This window comes from Agelaius tricolor, unplaced genomic scaffold (assembly GCF_023055355.1).
Source record: "Agelaius tricolor isolate 1412-34295 unplaced genomic scaffold, bAgeTri1.0.p SCAF_11, whole genome shotgun sequence".
Lineage (NCBI taxonomy): Eukaryota > Metazoa > Chordata > Aves > Passeriformes > Icteridae > Agelaius > Agelaius tricolor.
The window spans coordinates 13,030,411-13,056,466 of record NW_027269271.1 but is presented as its reverse complement, the minus strand read 5'-3'; the positions used below and the strand labels follow the sequence as shown (position 1 = coordinate 13,056,466).

Sequence of the window (26,056 nt, the reverse complement as noted above, 5' to 3'; positions counted from 1 at the left end):
AGATGTATTGGATTAAAACATTTCCACAGAGCGAAGAGTCACTTTTTAAAGTACGTTGTTATATAAGGAGCATTTTTCACACTGACACACACCAGTTCAAATATAACAAGAAACACTGTCAGTCTGTCAGCCCCCCCAATATCTTCCCAAGAAGAATGAACAAAACATAACAGCAACTTATCAAATCATACATATTCTATATTATAATGCTGATGATTTTTAATCAATCCAGAAATCTTTCACATCATTTGACTTGTGTCATCATAACAGGACTGTAATTTCACACAGTGTCACTATCTTTTTATGAAAAAGAACGGAAGAAATATCTTGTACTGTCATTTTGTCCTTTGTAGTCTAGAATGTGAGAGATTCCTTAATTGACATAGTGTCATCGCAAAAGTCTATTCTACATAATTACACTACGGCGACTGAAACCAGCTGTCAGCCATTCCATTACACTAAGTACAAACAGACATCTCAAGAAAAGTCACTGTTTCATGTGCATCAATTTAACATCGTTCCTAATTTTTCTTTTAAATTATTTTTTTTCCTTACTATTTTATTTAGTGACCTGAAATATACTACGATTAACAGAGAAAGCTGAATAAAACAGCACTTTCGAAAAACCTGGGGCCTCAAAGTAGTACTTAAAGATTAATTTTGATTAATATCTGTATATAATTATTACCAGTCACCTAGCAGCTTTCTGACTTCCACAATCCTTCATTGTATTAACAGTACCCCACCTACAGTATTTTACATATGAACTGTGACTCGTCATTTTCTACAGTCTTTGCAATGGCATATAGATGTCTTTTGTTAGTTTAGTCAGAGTTCCTCTGGCACAGAAAAAACCCCATCATTCTGTTTTTCTCACCTGTCATAATCCTATGTCTCTCAACACCCTTTCTCTGTGGCAATCTTCTCTTCATTTATTTTCTCTTAGCATTTCCACAAATTTTTGCATCTTCTTTTCCTCTGTCTACACACTTGACATTTTTCTTATTTCTAGTATATTACCATAAACATGGTTTCCTTTACTCCCTAAATCTCCCAAACTTCAGATTTGCCCTTATCCCTTTGAGTTCTTCTCTGTCTTCCAGTTTGTTCCCTCTCTGATTTCTCCTTTGAAAAAAACAGAATTTCATTCTTGAAAATCCCACACGAATTTCCTTTGGTTTCATTTAAACCTAAAGATTCCTCTGAAATCCTAAAACTTTCCCCTGGGTTCCACAAGTTTCTCTGTACTGCTCCTGACATTAATTTCTTCCTCCTCCATTTCCCTGCCAGTGTTCTGCACAGCCCAGGGACAACCTTTTATCCAGAGGGCAGCATGGCTTTGCTGATTTTGGGGATTGGGTTGTTTTTTGAGTTTGTTTTCCAATGTGGAGTATTCATTTGGTTTGGGATTTTTTGGGGGGGCACTGGGTTCTTTGTTGTTTTTGTTCTTTTTCTAATGATGGCCTCCATATAGTCTGTTAAAAAAACTTGATGGGTCAGTGCAAAACAGCTTATCTTTATCATTAAGGATGTGGGAAAAGGTGGTCTTTCAGAACACAGAAAAAGCTGTAGAGTCAATGTCAGGAATCACTGTATTAATGCATGGCTTGAAATAAAATTGTGAGAGCTAGTCAGTAACAAAGTGAGTTCTATGAGTACAGATAACAAAAAAGATACTTCTGTACCCCCAGTTCTTCATTACAGACTGAGACTGTAAAGGCTGAGTCACTCATTCCTTATGCCTGTGCTGTGTAACAAAAGTTGATATCCCTGTGTACACCAACAGTTGTTTTTCAATGCTACTACTCAAACTATAAGGGATCTGATAACAAAAAGCTCCAAGACTCTCCCACTGAGCAGTTCAAAGGTAAAGCATGTGAGGAGCTGCTGCTTTCTAAAGGGCTGCTTCTCTGGCACGGTTTCGCTGAACAGGAGAAAAGCTGCCCACCCTAGAAGTGTTCAGGCTGAGAGATGCTTCTGGGAAATTGTAGGATTTTCTGCTGCTGTAAAACATTTGCTTGTGCCAGTCCTAAAGGATGACAAGTGCTAAAGCTCCATTTTACAAATTCCTTCTTGCTTGACATATCAACACAGGAAAAGGAGAGCATAAAATCCTAAAATCATTCCTGGTACTACTTCAGGGCTGGGGGGAAGAGCTTCTCCTGCAGCAGCTGAACACGTTTGGACTTTCTTTAGTGTATTTTTTTCTTTTTAAAGAAATAAACAACTATGACAGCACTCGTTCATTATAAAGCAAGAAATACAGGTTTTGCAATGTGGTGGTATTTAAAGAGGACAGCTGGAAGTCAGAATTCTTGTTTGCCCTCTTCTGATGTTTGGAAACAAAAATAGTAACGTGTGCCTGGTGAATTTAAAGTCTGATCTCTGAGAGACACAATTGCAAGCGGCCTTTATGAACTGAGAAACACGAACTGGGAAGACACAATGGAATAGATTGTACCTTTATAAAGTGGAGTTGTAATCCAGTTTGTATGGAAAAAGAGAATGGAAGTTGTGGCCTAAACTCTACTGAGTCACAGCAGCTAACACAATACAGCGTAAGTGACATCCTTTCTCTCAAAGAGGCTCAAGGCTCATTGAGTCTGGCAATTCAATTACCCTCTCAACCCAGGAACAACCCTCCTCCCTTGTCCCTCTTCTACTTCAGAGCTCAGGTCTAATGGCAGAACAGCCAAAACAGCTACATTGTACATGGCCTGTAAATATCTAAAGAGCCTCAGGCTTAAGAGAACAAGAATCCCTGACCCTTTATGATTACTATAGCCATTCCCAACAAAATAAACCACATACAATAGAGCTTTTTAATACCTGACAAAGTAATTAATTTTCAGTTTACTGCTGTCTAAATAGTCTATATTAATAATGAATCATGTTTAAATAATACCTACATGCAGTACTGCTTACACAAGGATAAGGACAGGGAATTTATTGAACACAATCTTCTCTAAACAAGTAGAAAGGTACCAGCTGAAGCAAGTTTCTCAAGTGGGTGATGAGAGATTCAGACACGAATCTTCAGGAAGTCTAGAAAATGCACCCCAATTCCCTGAATCTATTTACCTCAAACACCTGAATGTTCTATGTTTCACCTATTTATTTCTTCTAGAAGCTATCATACATATTTATAAGCTTTTGGATTAGAAATGGAAGTTTATTTATATGATGAAAACAGCAAAAACAAATTTATCATTTTGAAAATGATATTCAATGACATGCAAAATATCCTTGATCATCTTAAGCAAGAACTTCAGTGACAATAATGCAGAAATTCTCATCAAGCTGAATATTCAGACTGATGAATGATAAATATCTAACTTATTATTTCAATAGAAGTTCAGCAAAACGCATAACAAAGTGAAAAATTACTTACTGGTTCCATTAAAAACTATCAAAATTATAAATGATATGTTTTAGTTTTCAAAAGCACACTATTCTTGTCTTCTATCTGCTCTAAATGTGTATGGTGCAGGTACTACCAAGCAGCAGAATGAAAGAGAGCAGAGGACACCACAGGAGCAGCCATGGTAGTGGGCTCTTACAGAGATTCGGCCAGGTCATGATTTCAGGTGAATAATTCAACTTTTGGTACCCCCCTCTCAACTTCATCCTGTACCTTTGACAGAAAGCAAGGAGTTTCAAAATGCAGTACTGTAGAAACAGCAGTACATACCTACAGCTATAAAAAGATTCTATTAATAAAGTAAACCATAAGAATTTCCAGTAATTTTCTGAATAACAGAATTTGTTATGAGAGATATTTTATGGCAAAGGCATCAGAAACTAATACATCAAAAGGAAAATTCAACCCAGCAGACTGCAGTCATCAAGTCAAGGCTGGGTTCTCTCTGCGCTGTTAGTTTCCTTAAGTTGCTTGGGACATGAATTACAGGAGGCATAGCCATTGACATGGAGGCTACAAAACAGAATCATAGACTGGTTTGGGTTGGAAGAGGACCTTGAAGACCATCTAGTTCCAAATCCCCTGCCTTGGGCATGCACTACTCTCCTGCCTTGTTTCTCAGCCCATGAATTCAGCTACTTGCTAAGCATGTCCCCCTGGGGGTTTTACTAAATTCTAATTTTAGGAGGTTTCTTCTTTTGGTTTGGTTTTCTGGCTGTTTAGTTTTAAAGCGAGCATTAGAGTTGTTGCAGAGAAGTGCTTCCACAATCATGCCATGTAAGATTTCTCCTTATAGGGTAAGGAGAGAAAGAAGAGCATAAGACTGTACATAAACTCAAACTTGAAAGTTGAATTAACAGAAGCAGTGCTGATTTAGGCATGCAATTTTCCATTCTAACATCTTGAACAGCAGAAACCAAATATCCAACTTTTCAAAACTTCCTGTGTGTGAATGTTTCCTGCTGCTTACACAACACCAGACATAAACACGAGGTAAAAGCAGCCACTAAAGCTGTGTTATACCTTTTATCATAAGTTTCAGAGTGGATACAGACGATATTGATAGGTAGGGACAGAGTCCAAAAAGACATGCTATGATTAATCTAAGAAACTTTATATTAATCTATGAGTAATCTAAGATACTTTGGGTTCTCCACAAAAAAAGTCGTATCTACTGAGAGAATAGTAGTAAGCTGCAACTCTTTTCTAGAGCAAGATATTCTGATAAAACACCGAGTGATCAAGTCACCTGCTCGGGCAAAGCCAGTGTCTTACCCTGCATATGCAGCTTCCAGGAGGATTCAAAAGTCATCAAACAACCCAAATTCTGTAGGATTGATCCACCTCACTCACCATCTGACAGGTTAAATCTGCCCTATTAGAATCAGTAAGCATGTACTCATTGGCTTAGCAAGGCAAAGACTACTTCAAACCTTCAAGGCAGTTTACTAATATTATTCCAGTATAGCATTGCCAAAACACAACTCTCAAAGCTCTGCAGTCACCCCATTTTTATTGTCTCTGCTCTGTAACAGAAACATAGAATTCAAAATTAATCTGCCTTTAAATAACTTACCCCTTCCACCAAGTTACAAAGGGACATTATATGTTATCTCCTGCCATGTACAACTGCAAGCCTGACTTTACCTTGTTTGCAATACTTGTGATGAATGACTTGATGTCCAGATTAGTTGGGCAGCTCTTCTGACAGGGGGCATCTGCACACTTTAGGCATCTAGGAATAAAAGAAAATGTGTCAAGGAGACATGGAATACAAGTGCTGCCAATAGCAAAAGGTTTTCAAGTTAACATGCTAAAAGATAAGTCACAAAGCAATAATGCAAAACACTTACAAAGAATTTCTGTTTAAAATCTCAAAGCACTACATAATCATTATTGACTGTCATCACACAGATTAGTTATGTTTTGTTGACTGTACTCTACATAGGAAGGCAGAGGCTACCATTTACAAGCACACAGACAACACCTGTTGAAGCATTAGGAAACCCTCAAATTACATAGAGGTAATTTTTTCCCTGGAATGCATGGTTGCTAAACTTCTGACCAGTTCATTTTTCTATTTGAAAATACTTGTGCTGTAAACCTAAATTTATTAACTAAGTTCTCAAAGTCTCATTATGGATTAAATGCTGAATGTTGGACCATCAGACCTACAAAAGCAACAGTATTTCCACAAAGGAAATGTGGTCAGATATTTCATACATCTTACTGTATGTCCAAAGAATAAGAATAGCTGATGAATTTTCAAGTCATTTTTCTATGAATTTCCAGTGATAAGTCTGTGACTTCTGAAAACAATTCAGAAGTCTTATGCATACCCCCAGCCAAAATCCCTAAGACCTTCTTCCTGTCATTTCTAATGACAAAAGCTAACTAAGCAATAAGGAGACAAAACATCCTAAATAATAAAGATTGATTTTCTGTTTCTGCATAGTCATACATGGGGGTGTGATGATCTGGTTGCTTGTATCCCTCCCATCTAAGGCTTAAGTCCTCAAGACAGTCTACACAACTTGCATTAAGCAAACCTTAAAAAAAGATAAAAGTCAGCTGCAGGAGTAAAATGGTTCTCTATTAGGCACCAAGGTATTAGAACACAGCCTTGGTTTTATAGATCAAGGATTATCACAGGTCAAATGCCTCACTACTTGTCTCAGAATTCATTAGGTTATTCCAGATGCTCTTTGATATTGCTTTAGTAACAGTCAGAATTAATGTAAATTGTGGGTTTAACAATGTATGCAAAATGAAATAAAATTTGGTTTTTACATATTATTTGAGCCCAGATACATAAGTTCCACAAGTCTATCTTAACTATTTTTATCCAGTGCTAGGTAACAACATTGTGGAACTGAATATTTTAAAACAGAGAAAAGCTGCAAGAAGCCAGTGGACTATATACAAAGAAATTAAGATTACATTAAAAGGAGATTACTGGAGTACCTGCAACAAAACACTGTCCTGACTTTGTCAATCACACATATTAGGGGTTTTTTGTTGTCATTTTTACAGTTAAGGGTGGAATACAAGATAAGGAACAGCTAGTTAAGTAAAAGATTAATTAGCCTTTCATCTTGTTATTCATTACCATCTAGCTGGTTATTGCAGACAATATGGCACCAGAAAAATTTGAAGGCACATGTGGTAGTGGCTGTTTAGATTTTCTCACAAGAATAGTCATTGAAAAAAGGCCCCAAAGCATATACTTAAAGTAAACAAGTCTCACAGGCTCCAAAGGACGGAAAACATGCAGAAGCCAAACCTGGGTCCAACACCACACTGGGTTACAAGTTCAGCTAGGTGGGATGTCACAAAAGCATTGGCAGCTTTAGCTGTGGCAGCTGAACAAAACACTGCCCAGCACTACCTGTGACAGGTACATGTTAAAAAGGTCTTAACAAGGAAAGGTGGAACAGGGAGACCTCAAAAGGTTGTGGTCTCTAAGCAAACAAGAATTCCTCTTCTTTAAAAAAAAAAAAAAGCAAAGTTCTAGTACTTGAAGCCAGCAAAAAAGGAGATGCACTACACAAAATAACACCACTATCAGGACTCAGATGAGCAGTTTGCCTGTGTAGGCAATAAGGAAATAACAGAACTCAAAATCATGCAATTAAGACATCAATTCCATTACGATCTTTTACTCTTCACTTTCCTCAGTGATGTTTTCTTTAAAATACAACAGTCCTGTATTCAAAATCAGAGGAAGCACACTGAACATAAAATGCATTCTGTGGATTACATATAGAACAATCTCATGTCAAAACTGCATGGCACCTGGCAGGATGAAATGTGTACAGATTACTCGTTCAGACTAGCAAGCATCTTTACCAAATTATTTCTCTTTTGATTTTTGAGCTGCTTCACAAATAACAGCTGCTGAAAATGTCAGCTGCTGGGAGGGGCAGGTAACACAAACTTGAATGTGAGCTTTGGGGAGGGGGGAGGGTGCCATGAATATGCCAGTCCAGACTTTCTCCTATAATAATACCATCTTCCAGGCACTCTGCACACTAAAGTGCACCAGGCTGCCATTAATCCCACTTATCACCATGACAGCTCAGTAATTACATGCCTGCTATAGCTAGGTACTGTAAGGTACTGTAGTCCTAATAAAACATCAAGCACTGCGCTGAATGCATGCTGGTGAGGTGTTTTATTAAACTTGGGGGGTTGATCATCAAGTGACATTAGTGTTGACCTATTTTTCTATCTGACAATAAATTATGCTTTGACCATACCATCACAGATATCACAGAGTGCATTTACTGTACAAAGGAGCAAAGGTATTGCATTCTGGTGAATCAGGCAAAAAGAATAAATAAAGTAGTAGACTCACACACCAGAAAGTTATTACATAAATTGCTGCAAGTGACTGATCCTTTCAAAAATCACAGGCAAAATACCCTGCTCAAGGGAGCACACCATTACCATGAGCTTCAGTTCCACATGCATATACTCCAGTGGAGAAACATTAAGCATTGTACTTACTTTCTTTTTCTTCAACCGTCCTCCCATGCTGAGAAATCCCACCTTTCATTTTACAAGGTTATTTTATTACTATGATTTTGGTTCAAAATATTGTAAACAAATTAGAAATTTAGATTAAATGTTTCTAATTCACCTGTTAGCTCCTAGCAAATTAAATGAAGAGGCGCATGCTCATAACTAAAAAAAACCCAAACAAACAACATTCTGGACTACCTATGGACCTACATTAATCTGAGAATATATATCTCAGTACTTCTTAGTAAAAATAAAGGAAAACTCCTACCAACTATCAGAAAACACCCTATATTATGGATTCTTCTCCCACTGCTCATGGAACATCATCTCCTTTAGAAACACAGGCTGCTTTGAATCTTAAAAGACACCACATTCACTTCACATGCATATTAATTTCCATATAAAAGGCAACACCACAGTCTTTGCACTGCAGAAGAGAAAAGAAAGTCATAGCCAAGATAATCTTCAGTTAATAGCTTTGTTGTACAGTTGTTGAAATATCACCCAATATTTTATTTTTAAATTGAAATATCTGACCAACAGCCCCATTTCCAGGTATAGGCCAGCTCTTAACACACTTTTGCTTCCAAACAAAGGACAATTTAGTTGTATTGTTACCTAAAAATGCAGGGAACAATTGTCTATGTAACTGGCAATAACATCACCTGAAGTGCAAGCACATGAATGCTGAAAGACCAGGGGTGAAACAGATAATCTGGAATAATATTCCTCAACAAATTGTAGCTGATAACCCATCAAATCTTCATGTATCACAAAACAGAGCAAATAACCTTTATTATGGTTACTGCTGGCACAGGTTTAGAAGCAAATTGAATCCTAATTCATTTCTGCAGGACATAAACAGTCATTTTGAAAAAAGGCTTCCAGCTCTAGTACTTGTAGAAATTTCTAAAACTTTATCTGCTACTCCAAGAAATAGCCCCAGTGAAGGTCTGTATGTACTTTCTGAGGCTTTGGTCAATTAACTTCACGAGAATGGTAGAGCTAACTGCACCCAGTAAATAAGAGGTCAGCATGAACAGGAGACCCAACTTTGACCCAACCAAAGCTCTTCTTGGTTCCAAGTCTCTTGCACCACTCTAAACCCTGAGCTGGGGACAGTAAGCACAGAGATAAGAAAGCTGCATGTCAGGAAGAAATGAATCTATTATTTCCAAATAAATCTAAATCCCAAGTTGAATGCCCTTTGCCTTTGATGGCCAAAGTGAAAAGCACTACATAGCTTTTTCTCTTAAAGTTCAGTCCTTTAATTACTTATGGCTAATCCTGTAGCCATACTCCCCATTTGGTCTTGCTTCTTGCTGTACTGAAAGAAGGTCAAGGAAAAACCTAAACTGAGATTTGGACATATATAGACTCGTTTAATAAAGGTAAGGGATGCCAGGATAAAGATCCACTATGTAAATGATAAGCCATTGGTGAAAACTTATTGTTGGCAGCTAAAAAAAAAAAAAGCTGCCATTATTTCCCTAATTAAAAACAAACAAACAAACAAAAAACAACACACCCAAAACTAACATTCACAGATAAAAATCCCACATTCTTTTGTGTTTGTGTTCATTGCATTTCTCAAGGGAGAGGAGAAAGGGATTATAAAGTAACTGGGAGATGTTTTGCCAGGTTTAAATATCAAAACACCGTAACAGTTGATACATGGGTCTGATGAGTACCAAAGACAAATGATACAGGAATATTAGAAATCAAGAAAGAGAAAAAGGAATTCTCACATGCGAGGCCAAGGACTCTGTTGTGCAATGTACAACACAAAGTACAGTTGTGGAAAGTATAATGTAGCAAAGAGCACAAAATCTTAAATTAGAATCAACTGTGAAAACAATTTTGGATTACAGAAAAAACAAATCTAATTGCTAAGAAACACCTCTAGTATAAAGGGCACCAGAAACTGTACAAAACACAGCAATACAGACAAGTAGATATCCTGGTCCTGGATATTTAATAGTGGGTGAAAGGCAGCAGTCTTTTAGGTTATATTGCAGAATGACATGTGAAAAATTCTGTTTGTGAGAAATGCTTGGCCTGTTAGCAATGCACAGAAGCTGTAAGAAACCAAACATTCGGTATCATGTAAATTGGCAATACTAGCTCATATCTAAAGAAAGCAGGAAAGACTCCCACACTGTTCCTGTTGCCTCTTCAGTCACCTGAAGTCCTGTAAGCCTTCTGCAGATCCATAAAAAATGGCACTACTTCTCTGTCTGTAAGTTCACATGACTAGAGGAAGCAAATTTTAAATAGAGGCACTGTACAGGATGAGAGACAGACGTGGCATTGCTGCTGGCAGTTACAGGACTCATAAGGGAGGTGCTTTTTATCGAAAAGAAGAAATGATCAGAGTTGAAACTTAGTCTTTAGACACAAAACCTCCTACCCTAGTGCAGAATAATGGCACTTACAGACAAGGTTATTTTTGGACACTTAAGAGGTGGTGAATCATATGGACATAGGCTCCAAATCATTCTATTCATCAATGCCTCATCTTTCTCTTTTCTTCTTTGGCTCTCTACACAGCCGTAATTCTTTTCTTATCTACCTCTGAATCCCCTTTGAGTGCAGCAACTCTCCTCTCCTCTTTGCTTCTGCTTGGCTGTCTTCCCGTTTTCTGTAGTCTTTCTTCCCCATTCATCTGAAACTTTTCCACTTCTCTGTCCTATAACTTTTTATCATCTTCCATCATAACTTCATTTTAATGGACAATGTTGATAATATAATAGAGGAGCCACTGTCTGTCATCAGGTATCAGTGACAGTGGTGTAGTAAAGTGTGCACCACTCATTTTACAGTCCATCTTCTGAGTTGTTGTCAACTACCATTCAGCCCATCAGAAACCTCCATTTCTGCACTAAAACTGTCATTGCCTAATGTCATGTCTTCTGCATACTTTGGACAGAGCTATCTTGGTCTGTGATCAGACCCACAAATGGAGCCTAGCAGAGGAAAAGCAGGTTGGTGGGATCTCCTCTTAACCCCTTGCTGAGCAGTGGGAACACAGCCGGGCTCTGTCTGCACTGCACTGTGGGAAGCAGCCTGCTCCAAGACAGTTCATGGGAAGTTATATTCTCCTTATATTCCTCCTGTCATCTCACTGGGACACAGAATATTTCACCAATCATTTTGCAATATAACCTAAAAGATTGCTGCCTTTCACCAACTTCATGTATATAACTTGTATATATTACTTTAATTGCATTTCTCCAATTTATAATGTTGCTGAATAAAGCTGTTATATAAATTAGAGGGATTAAAAATAGAAAACCCAATTCTGCTTACAGAATACTGTGGCATAAAGCATGCCTATCAGCTGATGCCAAATCAGAAAAACTGTTCAATCCTATTGACCTATTAGAAATCAATTTTTTTTTATATTGATGGTGAAAGTAATTTTAACCATCCATTACAGCAACATTAATTCTAAGCATGGTCCCCTTTTTTCTTGTTTCATGATAAGGATTAGGAAATTGCTGTGTTTTCAACAGTATTAATCAACATTCAAAGTTCATTAAATTGTCCCAGAAAAACTATGTCTAGTTAAACGTTTTATTGTTGCCAACAAAATATTCTTATTGAAATATTGAAGTTTTTAGAGTTACAAAAACCAAATACTTAAAAGTCAATCTGCAACTTCTCTGTTAACACTTGATTAAATTTCACACCACATATTAATTAGTATTTTCTCAACATCATAGGAACACAATATAGTTTCCTGCTTATGACAATAAACTTGATAGTACCCATACTATTCCAGTAGTGTAAAAGACACACAAGAAACCCGCTTGTTGATAAAACACTGATAGTACCTATTAGACCTCGCACTGTGCTCTTCAAGTCCTTGAAAGCAGCAGTTTACCTGCCAAAGCAGCCACTTGTGGCCCAGCCACACCTGGCCTTATGGAGCTTTTTAAATGGGTACATTTCTGTTCACCACAACAGTGATCCCTTTCACATAAGAGACAGCTGTTACACAATGTTCAATATCCTTTTAATCCTCTATAGACCGCAGACAGAAAGGTTGACAGAACTGACAGTTTTTATTATGGCTTGTCCTGTACACAATAATCTTCTTTCGCCTGGACTATTCTCCCAGAAGTGTTACAGATTTTTTGACTTACACCAAGTATCCTTTCTAGGGTTTTTAGGAGATCAGAAATGAGCTTTATGTGGCATGACTCTTGTCCTGTGTAAATTACCTTTCCAAAATATTAAACACTTGTTGTCTTTTTATCTTAATGTCAACAAAAGTCCTCTGGGTTCACTTCAGGAAAGATACACTTCACAAGTTTAGTCAAAGACGGTTTTTCTCCCAAAATGCCTTAATCATCTATGCACATCTTACAAACACCACTCTGTTCAATATATCAATATCAGGAGTACAAATCTACCATTTATTTGCACTGAAAAAATTGATTAAATTTAAGAATAACATTTTTAAACAATCTATGATACAATATAACCTAACTAAAATGCATTAATTGAAAGTTTAAGAAAATGTTCTCAATTAAAACTACAAACCCAGAAGAAATGGATTGCCTCACTACAGTACCACAATCAGTCTTGCAATTTAGGCATGCCAGCAATTCTATCACAATTAACAGAAGAGTGATTTAAACAAAGAACTTCTGTGGAGAGTTAGTTTTGGGAAAGGCAATAACAGCATAATAAGCTAAAGCTTCCCTTTTTAGGATCTGAGCACCAAAAAATTCCCCAACTCTCTCTTTTTTATCAGCCTGCCATTATCCACAGATCTGACTGAATGCAGATCCAGAACCCTGCCACTCACAAGTCAGGCTGCACTGATCTCTGCACACAATGCATTTCCCAACTCACGATGCTAATATTAGCAAGGAGTAGGGAAGGTGGGAGAAAAGGAGAAAAGAGAGCAAAAGACCAGGAGGGTTTTAGCTTTGCTGTTGGTGTCACCTGAATATTTGATCCTACACTGGGCATAATCTGGAGGCAGGCAAAAGCAGAAATTAAATCATTGAACTTCAGAATAAAACTAAAAACTTCAAAGGTTTCAGTTGCTCTTGCTTTCAGATTTGCAGCAACAAAAAAGAAATATCTGTTTTGGCTGCTACTACAGTTCAGAACTCCAGAGAAAATTGAGAGGTCAGTCACCTTTCCACTGCAAACCTGATAAAGATGCTTCTTCCAAGGGAGGAGATAAGTCATTGACCTCAGCTGACCACCCTTTTCCAAGTTTTAAAACTTGGAAAGAAAGGCAGAGTTTCCTTAGTAAATCAAGCTCAGTCCTTCCAGACAATGAACACTCCAGTTCATTATCAGACTGCTTAAATGTGCTCTGTTTTAACATATGTAGCCCCCAGTGGGACCCAGACCACTCAATTGTTTATAATGAAAAGGCTTAAGCAGTTTCTTAAGCCAGCCTCATGCAAGTCCTCAGAAGTGAGGTCCCAGCACTCCAGTGTCCTCACCCTTCCTCACTTAAAATTGCTGCAGCTTCAGATTTGAGATCCATGTGTCACTACTCCTGTCTTTTCCCTCTTTTGGAAACTGCGAGAATTCAGCAGAGGATTCTAAGATTTAATGTTCTGTCTAGAAACTGCATGTGTACAAGGACTGTCTTTCATCCTCTCTTTCAAATGAGGAGGTTTGTTTAAGATACTTTAATAAGTGATACTGTAACTTGTTAATATGCTCAGTAATCAAGACCCAGAAAAAAGGAAATCTGCCTGCTATTTCAGTTCTGATTTTCTACACTGCAAATAACTGGTACATTTTTTAGTCATAAGAAAATAATGTTACTCTGCTTATAATATATAGACATCTTTTTAAAAAGGTGGCATTTTCTTTCAAGCACTGATGCTTAAGATAATTATTTGGCTTTGCTTTCTACCCTAAATTTATCCTAAGAGTAAAGATTCAAAACCAGCATCCCCTCAGCAAATGGAAAGAGCTTCATGAAACAATTATAGAAATCACAGAGGGAAACTAGAGGGGTGAGCACAGACTGAAAACAAACCCTGAACAAATTACACTAAGAATCAATGTTGCATTCTTTATATCTTGAGTTTAAAGATGTAAGTAACATTTTAATAGTAGATAGCTGAAAATTCAATCTTAATTATTTGCAAGAGGGAAATACACTAACTCATTAAGACTAAATGATTGGTCTTGTATGTGCTATATCCAAATTTTGCTATAACCACCTTCACTGGGAAAAATTTTATAATATTCATGCATTCACAGTATGATAATATGAATAAATGACATAGCTGAAAGTCACTGTCCAGACTTCACATTATGTGAAACCAATACATCATTTACATTTTTTTTAGCTGGGCATCTCCCCCAGCTAAAAAACATCAAACCAAAGCAAAAAAAAAACCAAAAAAACCCACCAAACAAACAAAACAAAACAAAACTGACAAAGCCTTTCTGTAGATCACCAAATAAATTTAACACCTGATCTCCTTGGTAGCAAGGCTGCCTAGAGAAGCACCCCACTGTACACTAGTACCTCTTCACAGCTTCCTTCTTCCAGTGCAGAAATCTCTGACATGCAAATCTCCAAAATGCAAACTACTTCAGCACTCTACCAGGCACCCCAAAATTAGGACAAATAAAAGGAACTGTAGTTAAAATAACAGGACCCAAAGGATCTAAAATATGAAATATATACAAGGATTTTGAAAGGATAACCACATGAAAATCTTTTAAAAACAGCTTGATTTCTGAGCACTACAGCATGGCCTTGTAGGTCAATGCATATTGGCAAAGAAAACTCCATCTACAAGCTAAACATAGAGAAGACTCTGGACTCTCAATGTCAAGAAGGCTTGGGCAGGGTAACTTGAGAATAATCAGTATTTGCAAAAATAGGACAAATATTTGTTGCTAAAAGGAAGGCACAAAAATCTTGCATTTTAGGTTTTGCCTTTGTAAGCTAAGCAGGGAGAATTTTCACATCCTTTTAAGAAGATTATATAAAAGAAGTATTTGTCACATTTCCTCCCATACTGAAGTTAATGGCATAAGAATGAATACATTTTCTGTGATGGTTCATCAGTTAAGTGCTGCCTGGAAAATATTAAAAGAAATGTTGGTTTGGTTGTTTTTTTTTTTTCAGAGAAACACAGCTTTAAGAAATCTTAGGATGCATTAAAAAAATTAATCTGTTGGTTCACGACAGTTTGATAGATCACTCGTTCTTGAATTTGTGGCATTGTTCTTTTTTGTACATGCTCAAATTGTTAGACCTACATCAAATACAGCAATCCCATGACTGTAAATGTAGTGTGGCTGAAAAAGCACACTTTTCCCATTTTTTCCCAAAGGCACTGCATTTTCAAAAACCTGTTGGAAGGATTTAAATATTCTCTTTTGGTAGATAGGTTTGCTTGGTACAAATGAGCAGATGTCTGCCTTTTGGCAATCCTTTTTTATACAGTTATTTGAAAACAATTACAGAAAAATATTAAAATTTATATATAAAAAAAACCACCACAAAGATCTGCATTTCTCAGACTAGTCACACAGACATTTCAGAAAGCCTAGGAATCAGTACAAAATTCTTCTCCTCATCCACCCTCCATTAGTACCTCCTCTACACAAAATCACACAGAGTACACATTAGCAACTCCCCAACTGTTCCTGCATCCCAGACTTAGGTGCTCTGATTTTAGCATTGCTCTTTCTAACCCACAAGCATTAGGATTTAATGAATGCATCCAATAACTTCCAGAGTTTCATACCTCAGGATTTGCAGGATCCTATGATATCAACACAATCACAGGTATAGCTTACTTACCAGTGTCTCTTTTCCTTAACACTGAGGGATGCCAATTGTTTTCTTTAATCCAGGTGAATGCCCAAGTCTGCTGGCTGCAAACTCAGACAGCTCATATTACATTTCTCAGCAGTAAGAATCCTGAAGCTCTGTACCCATGCTACAAATTAAGCCAACAAGAAAAACTCCCTGACAGCTACTACTGTCAGTCTGCTCCATTCCTGCATCCCTGGCTCCAGGATGTCAGGAGGCAAGGCTACCTATTGTTCCCCCTATCATCCTTGGCCAGGATCTGATCACAGCAGAATATATTCCAGTTTGGGGTTACTGTAGACCAGTAAGAGTTTGATTGTGAATGATGCTGCTGCTTTATCAGATTCCTTTCTGGCAGGACTTGCTTGGTTAGCAATTTTAAAAGCAGTTAGCTCACTTTCATGAAGGTATCTTGATATTGCCTTCCAAATTTTAAGCAGGAGAAGGAAAGATACTTTGTGTTAGAATCCCACTCCCATTTCAGGTATATTCAGGGGCTGTATTTTCTATGATGGGCTGGATGAAGTTAAACATTGCTCAGTCAAGAAAGGCTCCCAAAGATCCTAGAGCTACTTAGGTTTCATCTTCAGTCTCTGACTGAAGTTAGTCAGTTCAACAAAGATTATCAATATAAATTCAAACCCACATTTGGGTGTTTGTGGTGTTGTCAATATGTGTTCAAGCATGTAACATGAAGCAATGGAACAGAGGACAACAAATGCAACTAAAGAGTGTTTAGTCATTTCTAATTTAGTCAATGCAATTTGGTTTTCTTTTGCAAGCCTAGAATAGTGGAAAGAGAATTCTCCACTCTTTAATTTCCTATTTCACTAAGGATGTGAAATGTACTATTAGTTCTCTTATGACTAGAAACAATTTCTTGGAAATAGCCTCTACTTATTGTTTCCTACACTAAAGTAATTTTTTTGCAAAACCAGATGGGATATTTTTCCAATCATAAGAAGTCTGTCTTTTTGGAAATGAAGACAGGAATGAAGAACAGTAAAAGCTCTACCTATTCTTCATCCCTTCATTTCCTTACTCATGACCAGTCTCTTTAGCCCCTTCAAAGAGCAGGAGCTTTTCAGAGAGACAGGAGTTTGACAGTTATCACTCAAAGAGAACTTTTTTTAAAAAAAAAAATCAATCCCCAAAATGCAAAAAACAATTAAAATCAGAGTAATTAAGAGCAGAGTTCCTGACAGTATTTTGGAAGACCTCTCTACAAATCCATTTTGGTGCTTTACACATGCTAAGATCCAGTAACCTAAGTTACACTCTTTTGCTTACAAAACACAACCATGCAAAACTCTGTCCTGAATTCAAAACAAAAGCAATAGAAATATGCACAATATATTAGATACAGCAAAATAACCCTCTCTGGTCTCAGCAAAGAGGGAGTGACACTGCTCTGGAAAAATGCTCTACTGATAGCTCAGCATGATCTTTCCTAAAATATACTTGAATATGTTTACTAGCACTGTGCAAGATGATGTACTGGCAAAAACAGTTAACACTGAACCACAAATGTCAAAACATACTAAGAACATTATGTGATACATTATTCTTTTTTTATTGTGTTTGTTCACTTGCTAATTTGCACGATTCAGTAATTCATAAAAGAGTCTCCCTATCGTTAGTGCAAATTAGTGATTTTCTAGCACATAGTTAAAAATACATGTCAAATGTATACTATACTTTGCATGTTTGTTGCCTTTGAGAAGATGAAAAAATATTACATGGTCAAATGAAATTCTTGGGTGATTATTTTGAACCTGAAAATAGCTCTACACAACCTCCAAACATATCTCTCAACATCAGCCTGGTGAGAGTATATCACTCACCAGCATTTTTTTCTGCTTAGCATGACAATATAAAGCTATTTTTTTTCTGAGTTGCTTCTGATCACACTACTATTCACATATTTTGAACTGAAGTCATCTCTTCACTGGATGAATCCTATTACTGCCACACCAGTAACATTGTACCTGTCCTTCTCTAACACACACTTTTCCAATATAGAAGCCAAAGTAATTGTGTAGAGATAAACCTCAATTAGATGCAGGTTCCATGAAAAAAATTAAACATCATATTTTGGTTTTAGATTCAGACAAAAAATCATTCAAGTATAGTTCAACTATAGTATTGCTTTGCATGCACCAGCATTTTTGGAGGAAGAAGGGTTTTTCTTAATGCATGTACCTCATTACTACGGTCTGTGTACTATTTACACAACACACACAATGCAAATAATATTATGAACATTTTAACTAAGTTTTATGTTCCAGAAGAACAAGATCCCAAGACTTATTTTCGGATGCTGTGATTTAGTGTTATCTTTCTATTAAGACAAAAAAAAATAACGAGTTCCAGCATTTTCAATATTCTTACAATATATGCAACGTAAGGCATGGGACTCAACCCAACTCAACCAGAAGAGCTGAAATTAGTTTAGTCGTCAGCCATGAATTATGTGTGACAAATGCCCTCAAGTATTCCATCCTTTTACATAGTCAGTTCATAACAGCTCTTGCTAGTATCTATTAAATATTTTATGAATTTATCATGAATATAAAGTATGACATTACTACCTTATTCTTTGAGAAATAAGAGATTCAATTACTGACACACTGTATGCAGGGGTGGGGAAATATAAGTGGGAAAAACGTCGATTAAGAAAAAGAAAACAAAAACCCAACAGTAGCAAGCATCAACCAAACACAAACACCTTGCTAGGCCAAGTTTTCATGCCAAACCTATTCCAAGTGGCCAAGTGTGTCAGAATGCTCCAGATGCCAGTCTGGGACCAGTACTTACAGCACAGAAACCTACAGTTGGCTGTAAACCTACAGCTGTGCTGAAAACACACTAATATTAAATTTGCTGATTTTTCAGAATGTCACATTCTCCTTTTAAACAAAAACAGGTATTTGAGTCATATTCCAAGATGAAAATGCTTAAATTTGCATAGTGTTTCATGAACATGTATGCTCTATTGTACTAAATCATTATATTGGTACATCTTGTGACAAACTTATCTCTAAATACTGTTTTAACACAGCTGGTCTGAATTTTTCTGCCCAGCTACCACCTGCTATTTCTTTAATAGAGACCAGCAGCATTTTTTGTAGGCTCAGAACCCAGCCTTATACCATAAACTAAAAATAGGTGACACAACTTTTACCTCACTTATCAAGAGATAAAAGCACAGACACCTGAACCTAGTGTCATGAATCAATGAGCCACTTTTCAAAAATATTATTTTGAAAACCATGACTTCTTGCTAACATAAAACTTAGCTGCATTGTGACTCCTGTGATTAGTGTTCATCGTGAAAATGGTCTGTTACAGTTTTGAATGCAGAAATCTAGTTCCTTAAAATATAAGGGTCTTTGATTTGTTCAGCATCTCAGCAGCCCTAAGAATATAACTGATTCTCAGTGTGTTGTCCAACCCTCAGCATTGTTCAGATCTTCCTTGGGGAAGTGGGCCAGGTGAAAGCAAAGCCATAACCCTTCACTTTGAATCTGGAAGTAATAAAGCTAGGTCAGTGCCTATAACCACATACGAAAGAATTAGCTCTGTCCATTTCTTATTCTGCCAGTTAATTTAGGCTGAGTATGAGGCTGAGACATTCTCTGTTTGCCCACAGAGACTGTGAAGTGTCCATTCTTGGAGGTATTCAAAACCTGGCTGGACACAGCTCAGGGCAATCTGCTCTAGTCAACACTATCTGAATAAGAGGATTGGATTAGACAACCTCCCTATGTCCCTTCCAATCTCAGTAAGTGACTGTGATAGTACAAGAGATAACTAAACCACCTGCTTGAAGATCATTTATGCCTGCCTGCCCTCCCAGGGTCCCTAGAGCTATGCTAACCCCCATCAACACAGAACTCAGACAAGGCAAGTTCACTCCTGTACAAGAGACTGTGTTTATCTACCCACATTTACCCAGTCACCCTCAGCAAAGACCCTGAGCACCTCTCACTCTTGCTTTGTACTCCTCTCCCCATACAGATACAAGGCAATGAAATATTATTTCAGTTTTGACAACAAAGGACTAAGGTACAGAGTATGTTGGCAGTTTCAGCAGCCTGCAGCACAGAAACCACTTGTATCCCAGCCTCCCAGGCAATACCAGAACCACCAAGCTGTCCCTCAATCCTGGGTGCTCGGCTGGACCATCAAGTTCGATGATATTCTCTTTCTTAGGTTAACAAGAGTTTTCTGAAAATTTTTATTTAAAAGCTACAGTGATAAAGAGAATAACTCCCAACCTGTTGCTCCAAGCAAACAAAATCATGCTCCCAGGAAGTAAATGAGATGTCTGTCTTGAACTTCAGTGTACCACGAGGCGAAGTTGTAGCAACATTTTTGCTACTTTTACTTTGTATTTATTCTGAAGAGTGAAGGCAATTCAGAAGTTCCGTGGAATTTAGGCTGCAACTGAACATCAGCAAGGCTGCTGAGTGTCAGATGAAGAATTCTTGTCACAGACATTAATATGAATGTAAAAAAGAAAAGTTTTATTTTTAGACTTCTGTTGGAAGTTGGAGGCCTATCGGTTAGACATTTTTAAAGAAAAAATAACCTGTAAACAGAGCCAGTACATTTAGAATTCAGAGAATCAGTTCCTTAATGACATTTTTAAAATTTCCTTTGATAAAAGAAAATGCCTTAATAAATAATGTCAGGTTACATCACTTTTTTTCATATCATACATTTGTGAATGAACACTGACTGGAGCACCAAGGTAATTGTATTTAACATTTGCATGAGAATGAAGTGAAATACAGTTATTAAAAAACCCCTATATTTATGCATGTCAAAAGAAACAGTTGTTTTCTAGTATAAAATCTCATAGTATAGAACATATCTTTTTTCAACTTCTGTTAGATACAGATGAAGCCTCAACAGTGAAGATCAGCATTATGGCTTATAAAATGCTTTTTATATTTAGGGTGAAAGAGATGTAGCTTGTGAGACATTTCAAGTGTCTAAATTGTGGTATTTTTTTTTTTACTGCTCAGAGAGGTCTTGCAACCAGAAATGTTAGACGTCCACAAAAATTTCTGAAGATATGCCATATTCCTGTTATTATTAAAGTAAATTCATATTTAGTATTTAACACTTTCAGAAAACTAAGTAGTCTTATTTGTTCTTATTATGGTTCTTTAAACAAAAAGCACAAAGTATGTTTGAAATTACTGGTAAACAGGAAAGACTGAATATCTTCACACAACCACAATATTCAGTTCACTTTACATTGTCCTCCACTACACGTAAGTACAGCAGTAATTACTGCAATAAAGAATATACTCTCACACTAATGAGAAATCCTACAGAGGACTTTTTGAAGTGTCTTTCCCCTAATGATTCTCTGATCAACTTGCAACAGCAATCATACAGAGAGTATCTAGTAGGTTCTGCATCAGTTTCATGACAAAAATAAGGTGTAATTTAGCATGGGTACATACTGCATCATTACCTCAAATAAACATTTTATTTTACATCTAGGTTCTGGGGCTCTGTGTTAGGATTGTTTTTAAAGAAAAAAACCCCATGAAGATTAATGCACGTTAACAAACTACATTCAAAATACACTGAACAAAACAGTGCTCTGTACACTGTGATTACCACATGGAATAAAATTATTTAACCTGCTTAAGATATCACCAAACATATCAGAAACAGTATTAAAATGAAGCTGTCAGGTTTTTTTCGGTTAAATAGGAATCCAAACAATATTCACAGTTTCTTCCCACAAAGTCACACAAATGTTTTCCAGCTGCATGAAGCACTTTGAAGACATTCTGAATGGTAGACTATCACTTCTTGTCTGAACTTAACGTTAGGTAACTTTCTTGCTACACTGTTGTCTCTCAGTAGTTACTACACACTGTAATAAAATAAATAAGAATCCCTTGTGTTGATAAAATACAGTATGTCTGAAGAGAGCAAGCATGTGTACATCTGTTTAAAATAGAATGCACAAACCAAATGTTTTATTTGGATTGGGGCTAGCATAAATCAGTAGCTAACAAAAGAATTAGTGCTATCCCGAGGCTGCAGTCCGTAAAAAAACAACTTTGAAAAGAAACTATTCTGAAGGAAACCTCCACTCTTACCTGTCATACAAAGCATGCACCCGTCTGATGCACGCAGTCAAAAAGTTTGACTATGGTACCTAAAAGTTCTATTGAATGACTCCAAAGTTATTCAATAAAAGGGAATTTGTTAGAAGGAAACAAGACCCTTCCACCTAACAAGACTTATATTCCCTCAAAATACTTTAGCAATCTCTAAATTAAACCATCTGTGGTATTAAGAGAGGCTTGTCATGATAGGCCTCAGAGTTCTCCTATTTTTAGCCAGCATATTAAACACATCTTCCTGACAGAGCCACACCGCCAAAAGGCAACTTAACTACAGAGAAGAAGCCCTCCTGCCTCTAACCATCAGTCCCATCTGAAAGTTGCCTTTTAGTGCTACAATTTCCAAAGTACTTCCAGCCTACAGGGAGCCAAGCTAGGTGACAGGGGGGGTTTTAAACTTGCAGTACCTAGCGAGCTGCAAAGTCTGTGTTTCAGTGAAACTCTGCACTAAGAGGGGATAAAGTCTCCAATAACGTTCTTGGAGCAGTGTGAGGGAAGCCTCAAATTACAAGACATTATATGGAGTGCAGAAGAAATGCAAGAAGCTAAATTTTCAGCTCTTTTTGAACTGTTCCTAAGGTCAGCAGCTACATTATCAACTAAAAGTTTGACTTATATCCTGGTTGAAAAAAAAAAACAGACAAACAAAACTACCCAACAAACTAACACATTATTTTGATCTATAATACATAATGAAAGCCTACCTTCCCTTTGAATTTTTTCTCACCTTTAAAGTATCAATGCTAGTGTAAACAAAAAAATTACAAGAATGAACACAATAGAAAGTTCTTGCCAGCTTTCCCCTGCTCCAGAAAAAGTCTGGTGATGCAGAGGATGCTTATAAGATGCTCTCAAGGTAACCGGATCCAAGACACAGCAGAGCCAGGAATTACAGAGCAGCTTTTCATTTGAATGATGAGCCCTTACCTTGACTGCCCAGCACAACAGCAGTGCTGTACTGCCACATTCAGAAGAGCAGCATCACCCTCCCAGCTAATTAAAAATCACTGGTCCTTATAAGTCTCTCTAAAATAGGTACATGAACATCTTAAATGCTGTCTCAAACTAGGCAAACACTTATACTGGTAAGTGGCATGCAGGAACATCCTCATGAGTTTCTAACAAGTTTGCAGGAAACCAATGCAGTTACTCCCCATTCCAGAAACGAGTAGGTAATACACAGATTTCAACACTAAGCATTTATCAAGAACCATTATCAAGAACAAGAAACAAGGAAATACAAAAACCAGAATATGCCCAGATATAAGTCATAATTAGATGTATGAGATGAAAGCTGCTGCCAGTTAACAGAAGATGCACACAGTGTAGGATTCTGGAACCTTCAGTACATGAAGTGACTTAAGAAAAATTCCTCCCAAAAGTGGTTCTCTTAAATCTTAAAACTAGGCTTTCCTGGAAATACCTCTACCACAAAATGCTACCAGAAAGAATTTGGAAGCAGGACAGCTATTTACCTCTAACTGTACATACTTTTCATATCCTTAGTACATCTTAGATAGGGAAGGAATCACCCACATTGAATCCTCACACAGCCAGTCCTCACAAATTTCACCTGCATCCTACCCTATCATAGCTAGAGCTGCATTTCTAGGTCAGTTACACATAAGATTCATCCCTCTTGAGCCATTTTTCCAGAACCAAATTTTGGTGCTTCACCCTCTGCTATGCAAAGTAGCATATGAAACTTTGTCCCAGAGTACAGAAAGCGTACATCTCTCACAACACTGAGTAAAGAGATGTTTTCCAGATCTTCTAAAATGAGCACTATGTGGACTGCTCACAGAGGAGTGTACAATGCATCCACTGTCATGACCATCCAGCAGGCAAGTTACAGCCTAGAGATTCATTTATTCTATTTAGTATTAAATGATATGTATCAGGATTGTAAATGAGCTTAGGAACTCTCTGATACCTAAAGTTAATAGGTTAGAGGTTTACCAAGAATTTCATGTGTTAAATATGCGAGTTCAAATCCCTGCTCTTCCTGATTTTTGAGTAAATGCCCGAATTTAGAACGTTCAGCTCAGGGCTCAAATATAAGTTGTCTGATAATAGTTGCTGTGAAACTGTTTTGATTTTTTTTCTATTTTCAGATGGAAAAGCAGAGCTTAAATTTATTCCTTCATGAGCAAGTGCATAGTGGCAACCTTTGGTAAAAGGAAGGCATGGCTCTAGTTTGTCTCTGACCCTGTCAGATATTTAGCAACTTAACTCTTAGCAGCTAGCATCTTGGCTGTTTATTTGAGAATTTCTTACATACACCCCTACCTGCTCTGTCCATTCATTTAGTGTGTGTTAGGAGCATGAATATCCAAGTTGGGTTGAAGAAGTCAGCTTTAGTTAACTTTGGGTCTTCAAAGCTCAAGTCTTGCTTTTGAAGATGAAACAGCAGTCAAAAATACTGCTTCAATACTTGCATTTTGAATTCCTGGAAAAGGAATAGCACGTGCCTGAATGACACAAAATAAAAGCTAATTTTCTGAATGAGAGGTTATACTGCTGAATGTAAGATTAGAAGGTAGGATATTTTAAAATACCCCTTAAGTTTTGGAACGGTGAGAAGAGCCAATCTTACTTCTGTATCTTCAAGCCTGAACCACTATGCAGGGTCACCCAAGTGATTTGTGCAAAGGTAATTCCCATATGTGTGGCAGTGCAAGTGGGTGTACTGCAATTCTCAAGATAACTGTTATCATTCTAGTCCTGTTTGTGTTGAGGTGAATTAGAAACAGCTCAAGGGGATATAATCTAGCATGGCTGGGCTCAGTTTAGACTTCAAGGCCCCTTAGGTTGTATCCACAAGTTTTTTTCATCATTCACATCTCTCTGTTTTTCACAAATGTAAGCAAATGAGAGAGGATAACCACAGGGAGTCTAAGAGCTGTGTTAAAAATTACATATCTGTCAGGAACCCCCAAGAATCTCTCTCCCTTGGGCATATTTGAGCTCTTACTCTTCTTGATTTAATAATTAGATTCAAAATCTTGAGATGCGAGTGGATCAATAACTGAGTGTCTGCCTGGGGAACTGACTTTGTCTCCTTTGAAGTAAAATGAGATTTAGTTTTGTATTCTCTGAGTTTTGAATACACTCATCTTCTAACACCTTGTTTTATATTATAATTTCAGTATTAGCATAAGTTATCAAAATAATTCCTCTGGATACATTACTTGGCCCTGGACAATGGGAGAGGGATTTTATGGTAGGAGCCATCCCAGTGTCATCTCTGTTTTAGACTGCTGTGGAGACTTGAAGCAATGTAAGGAATGACTGGGAGCTGTGTATGCTGCTTCCTGGTCTGATATCACTCTGATGAGGATCTGAAAGGCCTGATGATTGCTTAGGTGTATGTGTTATTAGTGTGGAGGATGTGTGGTGTATGGATGTGTTTATGAAGTGATCATCTCACTGGATCTACTGGACAGAGACTGGAAATGCATTCTGCACTAAAGAGCAAGAACTGAAGCAGACAGATCCAGAAATACTCTGCATAGCAGAGCCATGAGTGAAAAGGAAATAGTACAATAAAGCAGTGTTCAAAAAGGGAGAGGTATGCCTGTCCTCTCCACGTCAGCTGAGTATGACAATGTGGTACTGAACAAATAATGGTGGTATCTACAAATTCACTAATCTGTAAAATCTATTGTCTCCTTAGTTTGTGTATCACTGCATTAAGTGATACACAAACTAAGATTGTGTAGAAATGGATTGACTTGTAAGAGTCAATCCATTTCTACACAATCTTAGTCAATCCAAGAAACTTCATTCTGTAGAAATGGATTGACTTGTAAGAGTATAAAAAAATTTGAAGTTCTGAGTTGTGTTGGTACATGGCATTAGTACTATACTTTTTAGTGCTCAGGTTAGTTATTGTAGCACAGTGGAAATGCTCAGAGAGTATTTCTGTGGAGTTAGGAAGAGCCTAACAGCAGTTTATTGCAAGAACAAGGAAGATTGTTCTTGCTGCACTGATTTGCAGCAAGATTATTAAATATTATGGGACTTGCTAGGCTATGCTGTTATTGCAGTGGATCTGGGAGACATATTGAAGTTACCAGCCTTTCACTCTGTTTTTATTTCATGGCATTCTGGTGTTGTGAAGTTGAGGGAAAC

The 26,056-nt window shown here is 37.3% G+C and overlaps 1 protein-coding gene across 10 annotated transcripts in view; it reads right to left on the bottom strand.

Annotated features, from left to right (window-relative positions):
• Positions 1-26,056, bottom strand: part of DPYD (dihydropyrimidine dehydrogenase) — a 331,540-nt gene that overhangs the window by 235,308 nt on the left and 70,176 nt on the right. For all 10 annotated transcript variants that reach the window (XR_011680584.1, XR_011680586.1, XR_011680585.1 and 7 more), the window contains exon 4: positions 5,069-5,156. Coding sequence is in view for 4 of the 10 variants with exons in the window: in XM_071436195.1 (XP_071292296.1) it covers positions 5,069-5,156 (88 nt within the window). In the remaining 6 variants the exon portion in view is untranslated. The remainder of the gene's footprint in view (positions 1-5,068; positions 5,157-26,056) is intronic.